Source organism: Nipponia nippon, unplaced genomic scaffold (genome assembly GCF_047370975.1).
Source record: "Nipponia nippon isolate SJK-2023a ecotype South Korea unplaced genomic scaffold, ASM4737097v1 scaffold_5, whole genome shotgun sequence".
Classification (NCBI taxonomy): Eukaryota; Metazoa; Chordata; class Aves; order Pelecaniformes; family Threskiornithidae; genus Nipponia; species Nipponia nippon.
In genome coordinates, this window is record NW_028262369.1 from 31,399,347 (window position 1) to 31,416,851 (window position 17,505).

The 17,505-nt window shown below is 38.7% G+C and overlaps 1 protein-coding gene across 2 annotated transcripts in view; it reads left to right on the top strand.

Annotated features, from left to right (window-relative positions):
• The window catches only part of TESK2 (testis associated actin remodelling kinase 2), an 81,059-nt gene that overhangs the window by 4,510 nt on the left and 59,044 nt on the right, over positions 1–17,505 (top strand). Inside the window, exon 2 of one of the 2 annotated variants that reach the window (XM_087730817.1) lies at positions 3,711–4,014. In XM_087730817.1, coding sequence (XP_087586943.1) covers positions 3,793–4,014 — 222 coding nt within the window. In that variant the 5' untranslated portion in view covers positions 3,711–3,792. Of the gene's footprint in view, positions 1–3,710; positions 4,015–17,505 lie in introns of those variants that run through there. The other variant, XM_087730818.1, reaches the window with a different exon arrangement.

Consider the following 17,505-nt stretch of genomic DNA (forward strand, 5'->3'; position numbering starts at 1 on the left):
AATGTTTTTTGGAAGGATCTTGTTTTATACCCTGAGGCATTAAAGAGATGCTACTAAAGTTGAGAAGCCTTACCCATTTTTGTGTCCATGAAGTACAAAATGTTAAGTACTGGCTAATATATGTCACCTGTTAGTTTTACATTGATGTGTGGGGTATAATTTGATGTGCTATTGTGGGGTTTCCATCTTTAAATATTTGCAGGCTTAGGCATTGGTTTTGAAAGCCAAATGTCTAATTAACCAAATAAATGCTGATAATATTTGTATTTATAGTAATTTCTAAAATTAAAAAAATCAATGCGTTCATACAGTGGAGAAACTGATCTTAATATATTAACATGGATAATTTTTTTTCTTCAAGGTTTGTTTTTTAAACCAAGAAGTTAAAACGTGGTAGGGCATGAAACATTTTGAAGTTGTGCTATTCAGTAATGTAATAAATGGATGAGTAGGGCAGGTATACATTTTGAGAGGTGTATTTCTAAGTGATTTTTGTCTTGGCAGAGTGGGGTGCATTTTTCTTGTATAAGGATGTCAGAAAAATTCGTCTGAAAGCTGAGAATTTATTGGGAAATGGTTTTTAGAGTGTTTAGTGCCTTTTTTTTTTTTTAACGGCTGTTGAGCACAGCTTAAGAGTTTTTAAGCTGAACTTTAATATGAAAAAAAACCACCCAACAACCTTTCAGTTGTTTGCAGGATTTGCAGGATAGTCTCGGATTCTGTTCAGTGCACTTTAATTAACCATACCAGGTAGTAAATTAAAGTACCTCAGACTGACTTGACAGTCAATTAAACCTTGGTTGATTTCATTGAGAATGTGATCATTAGTGTAATTGGCCAAAATGACAGGAGGCCTACTTGGAATTGTGCCCACTTGAAATTTTCCTCTAATTCTGTGTATGCAATCCTGGGCAGAAAACTAGACAAATGGAGCTCTATCCTAATAATTTCCAAGGATTTCTTGTAGCTGTCTGGAAAGAAGGCAAACTCTAACAGGCAAAAATGAAGGAATGGGTTACTTGGGAATCCAGATGGCCACACCTTTTAGGGTTTATGTTGTGTGAAGTACTTTGAATCTCTTCTTTCATTGTGGGATTTGTATAGAGTTTTGCAAAGTTCACCATGTGATTTCAATCAGAAGGACGTGTATGTGTGAGGGAGTTTTTTTGGTTTGGTGTGGGGTTTTTTTTGGTGTTTTTTTTTGTTTTTTTTTTTAAATAGATTGAGAGACTATGTGGAGAGCTGATCTTTTGGTAATGGTATCTGGATGCTTAAGACAGAGTTAGGCCTTTCCTCCTGTTTAAGGTTGCTTACCTAACTTGGTATCTTCCTCCAGTTAAGAAAACAGCAATCTTCCCTATTTCGTTTTTGCATATATCTTGCTTTGCCTGAGAACTTAAACTAATAGTCCTGATTTACAGGTTGCTTTAGTTTGCTGGGCTGCAGTGTGGCTGTGTTGTTTCACTAGATTTAGCAGGGGTGTCTACAAGCTCCAGGGTCCATCTCATATGGCGTTACTGTGATACTGGAGTGTCAGATTCTGCATTTCTGGGGCAAATGCTTGCTCCCTTCCTTGGAAAGTGTCTAGTGCATGTGGGTACTACTCTGATGCAAATAAGTTCTAAAAAAATTGTTTCTTCAATTACAGCAGGTTTTCTGGTCAGTCTCCAAAGATACTTGCATCTCCTGTTCCAGAAAATGAATTGTTAGCACCATAGTTTCCTGTCTGTCCTCCTTCCATAGACAGTTCTTTCTTTATCTCCTTGAAAAGTAACCAAATGATAGTTTGTCCCTTTCCAACCAAAAGAAATTATTTAAGCGTGCCTTGGAAATTCCTGGGCATCTTCTCTAGAGCTGAGGAGGTTCTCTGGGCTATTTTTTTCTCAGCTGGGGACATTTAACAGGCTTTATCTTCCCATGGTGCTTCTGTACCATTTCCAGACCCTCAAGGCTCATGGGGCAAGAATATGAGGTCAGAAATTGGATCCTGATCTTCTGTGTGGCAGTCGGCCACACCGTAACATTAGACTATGTAGTACTATCATCTGAAAAGTGCAGTAGGCTCATGAATGTGGGAGTCTGCATATAAAATTCTGTAGGAATACCACGACATGGGATTTGATAGAGATTAGATTTTCTTAATCAGGCCCTGGTAAGACTCTCTTATACCCACCAACTCCCATTTAGAGAGGTAAGTGTTAAGATATTTGAAATCAACACCCTTAAAAATACGAAGGCTTTTTTTGTTCTTGTTTTTTTTTTTCTTTTTTGGAGGGGACAACCTCAAATTAATTCTATGCAGTTCAACAGAGCTTACTTCTGAAGGCAGGGAAGGACTGTGTTTTTCTGATGTGTTGGCACAGAGCATCTCTGAAAGATACACTGCATACAAAACATGGGCATAGCAGCACTGCTATATATTCAGAGGACAGCTGGTATGCCTCTGTTTTTGAGATGCTCTTCAAATTTAGTGTATTGTTCAGGTTCTGTACATCTGTGTAAATAGAAGTATAATTGCCTGGCCTGCTCCCTGCTTTGTAAACTATTTTATCCACTTTTTTTTTAATTTTACTGTTTCCTTCCCCTCCCTCCAGTTTTTCATTCATGATCAGGAAAAAAAATGAGGGAGAAAGAGAAATCTATCCTCTTTGTGACTGCTCACTTTGTTAAGGTTTTGTAGGGGTTCAGCAAATTGCTGTAAATGAACAGTTAAGTGTGGAAAAGAGGAATAACCTCCTGAGTCTAAGGTTTAAAGAAAAAAAAAAGTAGGCCACCTGTCAGGTTTGCCAGTCCAAGCTGAATTTGATGGGCTCCAGAGTCATCTTGATTACTTCATCATCCTCTTAAAAAGAAAAAAAACCTCCCTTACTGTTGTTCTCCCCTCCTTTTTCTTTTTTTTCCTTTTCTCTTCTCTTACTTCGCAAATGGAGCTTGTTTCCTGTGTTTTGAGTTCAACTGAAATTAATATAGCTTTTAAAAAGTGTGTTTGTGGGGAGAGTAGTTCTGGCAGTTTCTTATACGAATACTTTGTTTTTGTAGCAGGATTGTTGATGTTTTTATAAATTTGGGGGCTAGATCTTTAGTGGATATAAACTTGCGTTCCTACCACTTAAGGAACTGGTCTTGGAACGTTCATATGTGGAAGCTTTAAAAACAAAGGTTTTGGTGCTCCAGCTACTGTTACTGACAGCTAATAATTTTCCTTATGTCAGCTAAAAGTTGATGTGTTTTTTATAGTTAGGGATCCTTTGTTCAGTCCCTAATGTGAAATGGTTTCTTGCAATAGCAGTAGCTTGGTCACCAACTGCTACTGAAGTAGAATAGAATGTTACATTTTGTGGGTTTCCTCCTGCTTAGTTGCTTGCTTTAGCAACCAGAACTTAAGTAAAAAAGAAAGGGGTGGGGGGAAGAATGAAAGTTGTTTGTCACCAGTTAAATTTTGAGTTCCAAACCTATTCATTGCATAATAGCCAGAGCATAGGGTATTTCCAGGAATCTAAAGGAAAAGTTCATTAGATTGTCTGTCTTTACTGATGATGCTGTGTGGTTGGTTGTGGTGGGGTTTTTTTTCTTTGTTTTTTCATGCTCCTAGTTGGATATCTTCTGCTTTTTTTTCTTATTCCCTTAAACTGGTGTAAGCTGTGTTGGAGTCCTAGCAAACTTATTAGATAGGTTTATAATAATGGTAATCTCAATTTCTTCTATTTTAGGATCCAACAAGAGTAGAGAAGACAGCAAATTACTTAAGATGTGAGAAGTTCTCCCTTAGCAAAATAAAACCTTGCTTTCAAGATGGACCGAAGTAAGCGGAATTCAATAGCAGGATTTCCACCACGCTTGGAGCGCGCCGAGGACTTTGATGGCGGTGCTGGAGGAGAAGGGACTGTATCCCAGATAGGAAGAGTTTGTACCTCTTCGTACAGAGCCCTGATAAGTGCCTTTTCCAGACTTACTCGTCTTGATGACTTCACATGTGAGAAAATTGGCTCTGGTTTCTTCTCTGAGGTGTTCAAGGTGTGTGTTTAGTTCTTTCCTCTCTCCATGTTGATTGCTTCATGTTTGGTGCCGAGATTGCACGAGGGTATCAGCAGAAGTACTTTTCACTGAAGTCAACTGTTTGTTCTTGTATTTGCTTTACTCGGGATGAGTGAGTGATGAAGAACTTGCAGGTCTCAAATATGTCCTCTGTCACTCTTCCAGCTGCTTTTTATCACTTGTAATTTATTTGGGGAGTTGCAGAGGCTATTTGGGAGAAACAGTAAAAGCTAAAAAAATTGGTTTATCTTTTGGTCTCTGCCATGTATTTTTGCATTCATGTAGTGTATTAAACACCAATGGCCATTGGTTCTCTCATAGGTAAGTGTGAAGGTCTTTAATTTAGCTAGTTGATTAGTTCTGTGGGGTTATACTCTTTCCTTTGGTAGTCTTTGCCTCCCAACACTAGATGCATGTGTTAGGAGATCTACACATGATTATTGAATTTGAAACCACAGAATTTATTGCACTGAAGTTACAATACAATTAGCTGCTCTTCTCTGTTTCCTTTGCTGCTTGTTATGCTATGCCTCTAATTCAAATAATCAGAGATTGGTTTGAAGTAAATAGTATGAATGAGAAAATCTGATCTTGTCAGTGACTTGCTGCTACGAATCTGGGAAGTGGATAAGATCTTTGGAAAGCAATTTGTGAAACCATACAGGCAACCCCAGTTTTATAGTGCTGGTGATATTTCTGCTGTTCTGACTGTTCTGGTAAGGTTTATCGTAGAGGAGTAGGACATTGAGTTGACTTCCAGGCTTTCAGGCATTGCAAAAATAATTTGTTTCCTTGTCCTAGTTCCTGACTTTAAACGAAGCCACCCTCTAAATTATTTCCATTCCAGTGAAATGCCAGAGAACCTTATCTTACAATATATTATGCCCATTCCATGACACTTCATGTGGTCTTTTCTTTAAGAGGTTAAACCCAAAACTCTCTTATCCAGCTTTATTCTGTGAATAGCTATGTGACTTAGAAAATGAAAATTATTTTTATGTTGCTTTAATACCCAAAGTGTTCAGATCTCCATATATACCTCTCCTCTTGTGTAAAAGCAAGTCACTCCACAGAAGTTGTTCTGTTTAGCTAGATATATGAAATTTAATTTCCACTAACACAAGTTTTTAATTCTTTCAAATGGATGGATATGAAGAATTTTATTTGGGGTGTGTAGGAGACTTGGTACAGATCAGCCCTTTCTAAAGCCAGCTTGTATACCAACTGAAAACAAGGTTTTGTTTTTGGCTTTTTGTCTGTTTTTTCTTCTAATTTTCCTGTTTGGAAAACTTTCTGTAATGCATTTTGTAGCAACTGTCTTTGTATCCAGACATTTCTTAACGTGGAATGAACTGATTTTTACAGTTCTGTGTGCCACTGGAACTCATCTTTACAGCTTGTATGGCGAAGCTGCTGTGAAGTGTGTAAGGGTACCAATAGACTTGGGTCATCTCTAAGTAACAGGGGAATAACAGACCTTGGTTTGTTTGTGTGAACTTCAGAATTCATGATTTGGAGTAGTTTTGTCTTAGGTTTATCTCCATGTTGCTGATTAGACATTGTCTTTTCCTATTCTGTAAATTCAGGATTTTGCCCTCTTCAGTACTTAAATTTTCCGGTGCTTAGATTATGAATTTATACTGTAGTGGTATTGGCAATCATATTCATGTTGGGCCTTCAAAAAGCTTTGTAGTCAAATAGCTACATACTTAGTGAACAGACTTACTGGGTGAAATAGCTATAATATTCTACCATGCATTGGTGAGGAACATCATGGAGAAGCGACCTGAGGCAAGGTGCTTGCATATCCAGCAGAAAGGTACGGTGTTATTGATTGTTAGGAAACGCAAGTAGGTCAGGGGAAAAAAGTGGCTAAAAGGTAAATTTCCAGCACTCATAGTAATTGATTTATTAAGAATATCTTATTTTAAGAGAGCAGTTGGCTTAGTCAGGTAGTGGCATACAGAGGTAAACATCTGTTTGAGAACTTACGTTGACTGAGAGAAATCCTTGATATCCAATTTACCTTCCTGTGCATAATTAAGTCTGCTAACTCTTTAAAAACTTTCTCCTGCCATTCCCCCTTTCAGTAAGCTGAACTAGACATCACGCAGTGTCAGTCTGCAATCAGTGGCATTACTCTGAGAGCGATGGTAGTAGTCTGAGTATCTAGTGTCTGTTTTCCCAGAAACGACTGCAGACCTCCTGCAGGGAGACAATGAGTGATTAAAGCCTTTTCTTTCACATCGGTTTCAAACAAGGTCTCGCTTCAGTTTTGGCACAAAGGGGTGAGAATGCATTACAACCTTATATTAGATGCAGTTCCATACTCATTTAGGCAGGTTTCTGTTCTGCTAGTTTATCAGCCTGACCACCTCTGTCATTAATCCTACTGTGCTGATGATCAGATTTCATGCAAGAACCTTGATGTGCTTCCAGGAAGGAGAGCCTCATGGTTTCACACAGTTAAAGTTCAGTCTGATCTGCAGGCTTCCAGCTAAATGATTGAGCTCAGAAGAATCTAGGATAGTTCTAGACTTACTGCGTAAGTAACTTTACAAGAGCAATAAAGCCTTCCGTTTAAATTAACAGAGGTGTCTCAAAAAAACCCATGTCACCAGAGCTTTTTCGATTTTGTATGTCTATTGTTTTGTGAGTATCATACATTGGGTTCACTCAAGTGATTTAGCAAAGAACGTTCGGACTGTTTTGAGGGTCAACTGACAATTGTTTTCAGTGATTTTTTCCCCTCCATCCTTTTCTGTGGAAACTCTTTTTAAATATAGTCTTTCACAGTGGATAGAAATCTTCTCTTAACCTGGGAATAGGAGTGTGTTTCAGCTTCAGTGTATATATTAATGGTCTTATGTGCTATGAATGATCTTTTAGCACTTGTAGTGTACCTTTATTCATACACAAATTAAACTTTGTGGTTTATTCAGTATAAAGTACTAAACTAGCATTTTGATTTTGTTAGCCATCACTATAACACTTCAAATTCACATTCACCTGAATACTAAGTATTACAGAAACCAGTTTAGAAAAACTGAACTTTGTCAAACTATTAGCAATCTCGTTTGAAGCAGCTGACTGACTAGTGCCCGTTCTAATTTTCAACAGCAAGTGCGGCACACTGAGGTTTGCTTTTAAGACCGAGCTAGGCAGACTCTTTATGTAAATGAACAATGCCCAGCCACGATCCCAAACCTTTAAATTCATAGCTGGTAAGACCAGTAAGGGCTGATGGAGCTATAAGTAATTGTGGGGGAGATAAGCATCATACTGAAACTAAAAACCATATTTGGAAATAATACTATTCATTATAAAATGTGCATGTTGAAACAGCAGTTGGACTAAAATCCAGGATCTTTTTCTATTAAAATATACCTTCAGGTTCAAAGCCAGTACTAAATATTCAAGTTGCTGTCAAGTTCCTTCGGGTGTTCTTGTTGGTTCTGCATTCTGTAGCTGAACTTTTGAGAGAGACTGGAAATGCTTCGACACTTTGGCTGAATGTTAAAAATGGACTTTTTGCACTTTATAATTCACATATACATGAAAACAGGGATCATTGATCCAACATAGAATTGCGCAACTTCAGTGTCCTGTGTGTTTGCATGTTGGGAAGGTTGTGTTGCTGTACAGGTGTGGTCACTGGGGAATTTGAGGGTTTTGACTGTTGAGTAATGATGAAGTCTTTTGATATCCGAGGAAGAATTCATGGTTTTGTCTTGGGCAGTTCTGGATGCTAAAATAGCTGTTTCACTGCAGACAGTTCTTCTGTGCCTAGCCATCTAATTACCAGTGCTCTCAGAAGATAATTCAAGAGGAGGAAAACAATATATGTTCGGGTCACTCTGATTAGGTCTGTAGTGCAGGGACAGTTCACTGCTATTGTAATGATGGGCTTAACTTGAAAGCTCCCCCCTCCCCAATAGCTAGAAAGTTGACATATGTATAACAGGGAGAAAAATAATTTCTATTTGTCAGGGAACATGCTCTGACAAAACTGCTAAAGCTAGTGCAGCCTTCCAAAGATTATCTTTGGGACAGGCAGAGATCAAATTTGAAGACAGAACTCAAGTCAACAAGACCACAGTGTTGACCACTTCGAACTGTGCTTTTAACCTTGTAGGAGTCAAGAGATTTACTATTAGAAATTAGTCATCAGAGGAAAAAAAATCCATCTTATGAAATACTCTAAGCAATATGTCAGTATCTTAAGCATACACCTGGGAAGGTTATTAATGTGAGCAGTGAAAAAGGTGCATAATACCTTAAAAAAAATCAGTTAATGAAATACTTGTTTAATGGTGGATGGGCAAAGACAAGCTGTAAGACCTCCTATTTGAATGGAATGATGGTCCTCAATTCAGCAATTAGTTGTTAGTCTTGATTTTGTATGGTCAGATTTATGTGCTCTGAGTTTCAAAAGTGCTGACTGATCGGGGAAGGTGCACCTGTCTAAATACATACCTTGTGCCTGAGGCTAAGATCCTGTTTCTTGTATTTATTTAATGTCTTCAAGGTGCCCTAAAGATAAGCAGCATACAGCTGTCTAATGTGAAAGGAGAAACAGGGCTGATGTGGAGTTGTGCTTAGGGGTAGTGTGAAAAAACACTTACATATAATTCTTTTTTATCAAATACTTGTAATGTACTTAGGATAAAACCAGTAGTTCCGTTACCTCTAATGTACAGTATCTAGTATCCTTTATGTTTTGTATCATTTATGATACTATGTGTCTCGGGCACATTGTCATGCTGGTGGACTTGATCTCTGGAACGTCTGACTGTGGTAGATCTGAGAGAGAACTCCTGATCTGGCTTTCCCAAAGTGACTCATTGAGAGCTGTCTTTTGTTGTGCTTTATGACTTGATGACCATTCTGCTTGATTAACATCTCTCTCTCTGTTTATCTACAACTTTGCAGGCCTTGAGGAGTCCAGTGCAGAAATGTTTGATGTTAAACAGTAGTCACTTTCTTCTTTTGGCCTCTGACCTAGGTTTGATAGAACTTGCTAACTAGAATAAACAGTGAGGGTAAGAACTGTACAATACAGTAAGTGAGGGACTAACTCATAGGACGTCACACAGTTGACCCAAGAAAAAAAAGTATCTGTCTTGGTTAGCATGAATATCTATTTTCGTGTTATACTTTGCCATGTCTCATGGTTAAACTATATGCTTAAAAATAAAGGCATAATGGGCTTCTCAAACAATTAAGGTTTGGAAGGGTTATTAGATCATCTCCACACACACTGCCACATAATCAAAGGTCATTATATTTTACTGGTAACTGGTATTTTGTCTACAGCATATATTGGCACCATATACAACACTGCTTTTTGCCCCTCTTCTTCCCCCCCCCCCCCCCCCCCATGTTTTTTTAATTCAGTTCTGAACTGAAGACCTCAAAAACGGTACCATGCATTCCAGTGCTCAGTGTTTTATCTCCCTGTTGTAGATTTGTACCTAACTTGAAGTCTCTGGACCTGCTAGTCCACCTGGTTGTTCTTTGTATTGTTTTGGCTGGGCCAGCATCTTTTCAGTACCTGTTCTTTCCTCCCTATAAAACTTGATGTACGCTATCAAGTTAGGTTTTGACCCTTTCGGTGTGTTAAGTAGTCTCAATTTCTGTCTCTTTCCTGTCCCACCCCGACTCTGGGAATGACCTAGTTCTTGCAATATAGGTTTAAGTCTTTCCAACATCTTTTCCAACATCTTTCTCTTTTTAAAGTGGACATCCCAACTCAGAAGGTCCTAGTTTTGTTCTTAACAATGACATGTAAAAACTATCCTTTTGCTTTGTGTCATACTCTTTTGTAACGCACACCAGTTGTTGCTATCATAGCACATTAGTACCTTATGTTTAATGGGTGTGGGTCTCCTGTAGCCTTCAGTCCTTGTTTGTAGTGAAGTTTTTCATTTGGGTATGTTAGTTTTTGCTCAGATGGACCTAAGATACAAAGTGGCCTTCACTATTTAGTGAAATAATGAGAACAGGGCAATGCTATAAACTTAGAAGTTTCAGATTTTTCTGAGTGGCAATTTCGATCAGTGAGCTGGAAGTGAACGCAGAATATTGAGTAACAGGAGGCCTAGCTCAGTTTCTCAGAGTTCCTCAGTAAAAGACTTCCCTATCTTATGCTGCTTTGTCATGTAGAACTGTACCTTGAGCTATCATTAGCCAGGCTTTAATGTAGTTGTAGCGGGTTGTGGCATGAAGTCAGATGTCTTACAGAAGTCTGTGTGTTCATGTACGTATATCGCTATTGTAAAACATTTATACGATTACCTTAATAAATCTTATCACCTAATTTTAAAATTAATGTAAAGCTGGGAAGGGATGTTATGAGAACTACTACAGTATCCTTAGCTGAGCCAGGCTCAAGTATATGTGATCTGGTCTTGGCAGCTATTTTCGGCCTGTCCTTTAAACTTCCATTACGGAAGATTCTAGAACCTCCTTTGGTGTACCCAGGCCATATTTTATTATTATTATATTTTTTAACTAGCCTTTTATAGCTAGACCTTCCCAGTTTGAGTTGTTTCTACAGCTGGTCCTGTCTATTTGCTTATTGACTCTACTAGCAACTCATTACTGACAGAGGGTTCAGTTTTCCTGTGGCATTTAGTGATATATCATGTCAACGGAGGCCTTCTTCCAAGAGTAAAATGTCTGTGAATGTGTGGAAGGAGGGAAGAAGATATTTGAGTAGTTTTATAAATGAGCATGCAGAGAAGGGAATGCCAGTTCAGATTAAAAGGATGACTGCAAAAAGGACATGGAAAAGGTGCAGAAAAAATGGCAAGAGAATCTGCATTCAAGGCAAGGGAGCTGCTGCTTGGTTTGCAGCCCATGCTCAGCACAATCCCACTGGAGAAGGTGTTGGAAACCAGTGGCTCAGAGTTTCCAGACAGCACTTTCCAGAACTGGAATCTTTATTAATAAAGTTGGATTTTGGCAGATAAGCAGGCACTGCAATATTTGAACTGTCAGTGTGTTTTAAATCTAAATGCGAGTCTGTGCATTATTGCCAGTCTTTGCAGGATGGCCAAGAATAGAACAGGTATGGATCTCCCTCTTGCAGGACAAGGCCCCAGCACACTCCCAGGACTCTACAAGCAAGTTCTCACTGTCTCCTCTGTGTGCACCTGTTCGCCACATAAATGGGGTGTCAGTCTTCAGGACTGTCAAACTGATACCTTCCCCCTGAATTCTTTTAACGAGAAAGGGGTTAAATGTCGGCATAAATCAAGGAGATTCTGGGCATTCCGACTGGAGGCAAACTTTTCTTAATCCTAACATACTCTTTGATTATTATTTCAAAACTCTCAATTTGAACACTGACAACAGGAAAACATTCATTTCTTTGTTAATACCAATTTAAGAGATGAATTTGGCTCTTAGGACATCTCTGGCTTTTGCTTTTGAACAGTTTCATTGCTTTGTCACCAGACTTTAGGCCAACATTATATTCTTCAGGGTGACATTAATATCTCCATAAAATCACTTAATTGGGCAGAATGCTTGTGTAGTTTTTATGTGGAGGACGATAGGAAGATTAATTGTGTGTAGGTGTTTTTCTTTATGGTAGCCGAACTTGTATTGCGTCCCCAGACTTACAATGCAGTAACAGGAGTTTTCCTCTTGTCATTAGTAGTGTACTGGAGATAATTGCACTTATTTTTTGTCCTGGAAACTAATTCTTGCCCAGTAGGCATAATTGCTTTCTGCAAGTTTTGCTTACGTCAAGCTTTGGCATTTTTATGACTGTTTAGGCCTTTCTACCACACTGTACATCTTTTTGTGTTTTTCTTTGCTTTATAGATTTGTGGAGTCAAAAGCATAGGGTTGGAAAAAATTTCATGTCATCTTGCTCTTCATCCTTTTGTCCCAGGTCAAAAGTAGCTTTATCTGTCGTTCTTCATGGACATCTCCTTAACCTATTCTTTAAAGCTGATAGTAGAGACTACTGCAATGGAAGATACTGTCTCCCAGGTATCTCTAAAGAATCAATTTTATTGAGCAAGAGAGGAGTGGTTGCGTCATAAGCCACACTGGACTAAAAAACCTCCAGCAGTAGATTAGGCTACTCTGACTTCCTGTGAAGATGATGTGCATGAACAGCCCCTTCATCTGGTTGAGCTGGGAGGGCAGAAACTCTTGGCAGAGGGATGGTAAAAATCTACTGAGGAAGTGAGAAAGCACCTGGAAGATTTGCTTTCCATCATCTATATATGCTTTCCTCATACCTTCTCTATTTAGAACGATTGTCATTTTGTCTTAAGGAACAAAATAGTAACGCTGTCAATTTAGAAATGTGAAGTACAACAAAAATATCTTTCTGCATAACTCATAAGGAAGTATTTCTGGTATTCGGGTTAAAAACATTCTGAAGGCAGTACTGAAGTAGAAGTCAGCTGATAGTGTGAAATTTCACAGGAAACCTCAAATCTATCTCATGCTTTTTCTTTGTCCTTACTGCTTCAGTTTCAAAGTTGTCTCATTTTCTAATGTGTTGTTTTGAACATTTAGTGTAAGGTTTGCACTAGGAAAGGATCCGCTTTGATTGCCTCTGGAATTAGCAGCCTGATCAGGGGCCTGAACAAACGTAGGTGTTCTTCAAAAACTTTGTAAAACATTAGAGATGAGATCACACGGTATCTTTGATATTTGTGGGACTATTTGATAGCTTAAAAGGTATTTTATTTTAGTTACCCTATGAAGTATTTGTAGGAAACTGTCTAGTTGTATGTACTAAACACCTTTTCAACATTGGATATTTGATTTTTCTAGCGCTGGAGAACTGTAACACTTGGTGTCAACACATAGGGAAAAATAAACAATAAAAATTGGTTCAATAACTAGAAGAGTGATTTGGTGAATGACTTTAGTCTTAACATGTTTGGTGTATAAAAATTGATGTCATTACAGTGCATAAACAGTCTTATAATGAGAAAACAGTTGTTTGAAGGTACTCTTTAGCGAAAAAAAGGCATAATAAGGCCCAATGGCTAGAAGCTGTAATAAGAATTGTGCTTATTTTTAAAAGTTAAATGGCTGTGGGAACAGCCTCACCAACTGAAATTGTCTTCCCTCTCCTGTTGATTCATTGGTGATATTTGTAGCCATCCTGGTTTTTTTTAGAATGTTCTTGATTAAGCTTGTCAAGGTGTTGAGAAACTTGTAGCTACCAACAGTTTAAGGCCACCAATTTTGGAAACTAATGGTCTAGACAATTGAATTTATTTCTTTTTTTACTGAAGTGTTTGGGTTTTTTCCCCTTGAGATTGGTGCTGCTATATCAGGCAAAATAAGATACTTCAGGCTCTGCTTATGACATACAGTGGCAGAATAAGTCCTCATAGGTTGGAGAATGAGTAGGGAATGAGTAAGTGGCTTATTCTACATATTGGTAACGTAGATCTAATATTTGGTCTTGTAGGCATGGGGAGTATATCTTGTGACTGAGAAGTGACACCCATTTGAGCAGTGTGTGTCTTCCCTCACCCAGGTGTGGTGCGTTGTTCCTCTTCTAAATTTCTTCTTTCATTCTGACGCAGTGGGATAGAGCCATTGCAGTTGTTGCTGCCCTCCCTGTGTGAGGGAAAGACAGACAGCAAATCTTCTTGTCCACATGTGCCTTTTGGTCTCCCTTCTTATTTCAATGGGATTCAATTTTAAGCTGAAAATCTTCCCCTTTTGACTAGTGGAGGAAACTTTCACTTTGCTCAAGATGACAGAAGCAAGGTATTTGAGGCGTAAGGTCTCTTAGGCGAAGTTACAGTGTTAAAACACGCCACTAATTGTTTGGGAATACAGTCACCCTGTGTATTATATAAACTGGCCAAGAAGGCTAGAATGACTTTGAAACGTCATTTCATGCTCTTGGCTTATATCAGCTAGGTGGTTCTAATCAGTCTCTGTCTACTCTTAATACTTGTCAGGAGTAGGAAGAAGCACCATTCTGGAACTGGGATGAGGCATAAGTCCTGAGGATGCCGGTGCTTTCTTAGTCAAAGTAGAAGTCTTCTAAGTTTGATTTGTCTCACACTGATGTGTGAAGTATCAGCCTTTTGGAACCCTTCTACTAACTGCTAAGATGATTTGCATGGTAACCACTAAACCAGACAGTTGTCTTCCTCTTGCTAATGATTTTTTGGTTATTGAGGTGCCAAGTCGCTGTCATCCTAGTCCTTGTCACTTAATTAGCCAAGGCTTTTATAGGGCATAGGCTGTGGGGAGAAGTAGTAATAAATAGGCCTTACTCTAACAGATCATTACTATAGGAATTAAAAAACCTCATCTGTGTTGTTATTCTTTATGGATTGCACAACGGGGGCAAAATACTCACTTCATCCCCACTCATGTGTGAGTATCATTAAAATTCAGAATTACCTGTCTGACTTGTAGGGCAGTCTTACGTTTAGCAGAATGAGAATGCTTTGAAATACAAAGTAGAAATGAGGGCTAGAACTGGAACAAAAATCACTGAAACAAACATTTGTTATCTGAAATAAGTCCTGACTTTTATTTATTTATTTTCTGGCTAAAAGTCTTAAGATATGCATGTTATAATCACCTTATCAGCTGAGGAAACACTGGGAGTGACTCAAAAGCTGTCACCAGGTAGGAGATCTAATGAAAGCCTTGCCTTTTGTAGTGGTGTTGAAAAATTTTAAGAAAATTTTCAAAATCATACTTCTGTAATACTTTTCCTACAGTTGTACTTGGCATCACTACAAGTAAAGTCTAAAACTATACTGAGTGAAGCAAATTAACAAACAGGGGAAAGAGAGTTTTGCTTAGACTATGTTTCACTTTCTCTGGTTTGGTCAGCCAGCTTCTCTGCTGAAGAAAGAAATCTTTGGAAAATATGGCAGAGCTATCATTATACCCTGACAGTGAAGGATTTGTTTCTTTATTAAAAAGCTGGAACAAAAATCACTGAAACAAACTTGATGCTAAAAGAATACTCAGTCAAAAAAATGAATGTAAATTAATGTGAAGTTGTCCATTTTGAAATGTACTTATCATCTGTTTGGAAACTTGGCCTCTTCTAACTCTTGTTGAGCAGCTGATGTGTTGAATGTCTGAGGTAAATCTTTGTTGTCGTCACAACTAGTGAGAACAGTGGCAAATTCCGTTAACAATAAGAAGGGCACTTTGGTGCTGTAACAAGTGGGACCTTGCAGTAAGAGATAACCCCCTGGCTGGATTTTGTGTTTAGCACAGTGACTTCTGTAGTTCGGAGTCCTTTGGATCTTTGATTTTCTTCTGGAAGAAAAGCTGTGCCGATCTGAGTATCATTGTGCAGGTTCCCAGGGGCAAAGCAGGTGGCAACAGAAATGTTTTGGGGCTTTTTGTCTTGTTTTCAATAATAATTTCTCAAGCACAGTTAAATGATCTGTTTCGTTTTCTGTTGTGGATGGAGATGTGCTGGTTTGGCAGCTCTGGGATTTTCTGTGCTTTGCCAGCTGGCAAACATGCACATTTGTGTAAGCTCATTCATAGCTGATACTGAGAGACAGGTGCTGATTTACTGTTCTTCAAATAACTGTGTTGGCATATGTCCAGTATTAACACAACTGCGCCTAGAGAACAGAGTGCATCGCTTAAGATCATTGTGACGCACCTCTCTGGACACTTATTTGCTGGTATTGGGGGGGGGGGGGAAGTTAAATATGTTTCAGTGATGGGTTTCGCTGTCTGTGTCTGGAGAACATGCGTGTAATGGTAATACATGTGCATGTGTTACTGACTAATATGAAATCTAAAAATGAAAAGTGCAAATTATTATTGATGGCAGTAATAGAAAGAGATGCTGTTTACAGTCTCAGATCCATAGGGAATGCTTCCTCATAGCCCCTTAATAGCTATTGGTAATGATTGGAGAAAGGAACTCCAAAATCTGCATGATATGGCTTCTGTTAGTCTTTCTTCTGTTAGTCTTTACTTCTCCAGCTGTTGGGAATTCTGTATGCAAGTCATCCAAGATGTCCTGTTCGCAGTAGCTGCTGAGGCGATATCCAAATCGTAGGCACTCCCTTCTCCTCTTCTTGTAAGCTGCTTGGGTCTGGGAGTCCCCACGGCTGCTGACCGGATCTCTCTGTGCTCGTCACAGCCTGAGAGCGCTTTGGGGCGGCTGCGTGGCCCTTCGTGCTGGGCCGCAGCAGCAGCAGGCACTGCTCTGCATGGGTGGGGCCTTCTGTTTGATGGCCTTGTTGGGTTAGGGGTTGAGGAGAGGACAGAGCTATGAAACATCCGCTGGAGGAATCGATACTGAGGCAGCATTGCTTTGTTAACTAATCCAGAGCTGACAATGTGTCTAACACTGAGTCACTAATGACAGTTTGTAACTTTCACATCAGCTGCCTGCAATTAAGTCCCGCAAATCCAACTCTTGTGCTTCCTAGCCTTTACTGACAATGAGGAGACACGTAAGAAATTGCATGGTATATTTAATTAGCTACTTTTTTGCTAGGAGAACTTAATTCTTAAGAAGAGCAGTTCCATGAAGGCTTAAATAACAAGAAACTACTTAGACCTTTTGTTTTTTGGCTATAGCCTGAAAGTTATTAAATGTAGCGATTTATAAAAACCTAAGTATCCTCAAGTAAGGAAAATGTACCTCCTTTATACTCCCTGCTCTCTTCTTATTTGTGGTTGTGGTCAAGTCCTAGTGCTGCAACTGTGATTATAGTAGCAATAGTTGTATGCCAGCAGGCTCTGTTCTGAAATGTGAGACTGACTTCCTTACTCATGCACGGTAACATTTATTTGAAAGATTTATAAAGGAAAGGTAAGGAAATTATTTCTGCCCAAAATAAAACTGTCTCTCAAGGTTCCCATACAGATTTTGAAAATGAACCCAACAAATGTGTTTGATGAATAGCGATGATGACATCATTGGTACAGTTGGCGGGACTGTGTGCTCAGTATCAAACTGTTAATATACTGTAAAAGACTGAAGGTGCAATTATATGTCAGGAAAACTCAGCCTGAACTGGTTTTTTGCTTCAAAAGCATCTGCAGATTATGTAAATACCATCATCTTTCATACAGGATAAACCTATAGTAAAACAGGAAATATTTAACCATAAGTATTACAAATTAAATAGGAAAATAAAGACAAAGATACAGTATCTGATTACGTATTATCTTTGGATGTTACAGTAGTAATTTGCTGAAGTCAAACTGCCAGTTTCCCTGGCAGGTAGATAGCAATATCACCTCCATTTTATAGATACAGTTAAAGAGATAATGAAAGTAAGTGAAGTAGCATGCCCAGGGCTGTTCAATGAGCTGATGATAGCTAACATTAAGAATAAGCTCCCAATTGTGTACTATAAACTCAATATTTCTTTTCCATTCCAGGCTATGACATTAGACTTGTGTATAAAGTACATACTTGAGCTGCATACTGAGGTTGTGGTATAACAATGCTCTTCTGCATTTTCTTGC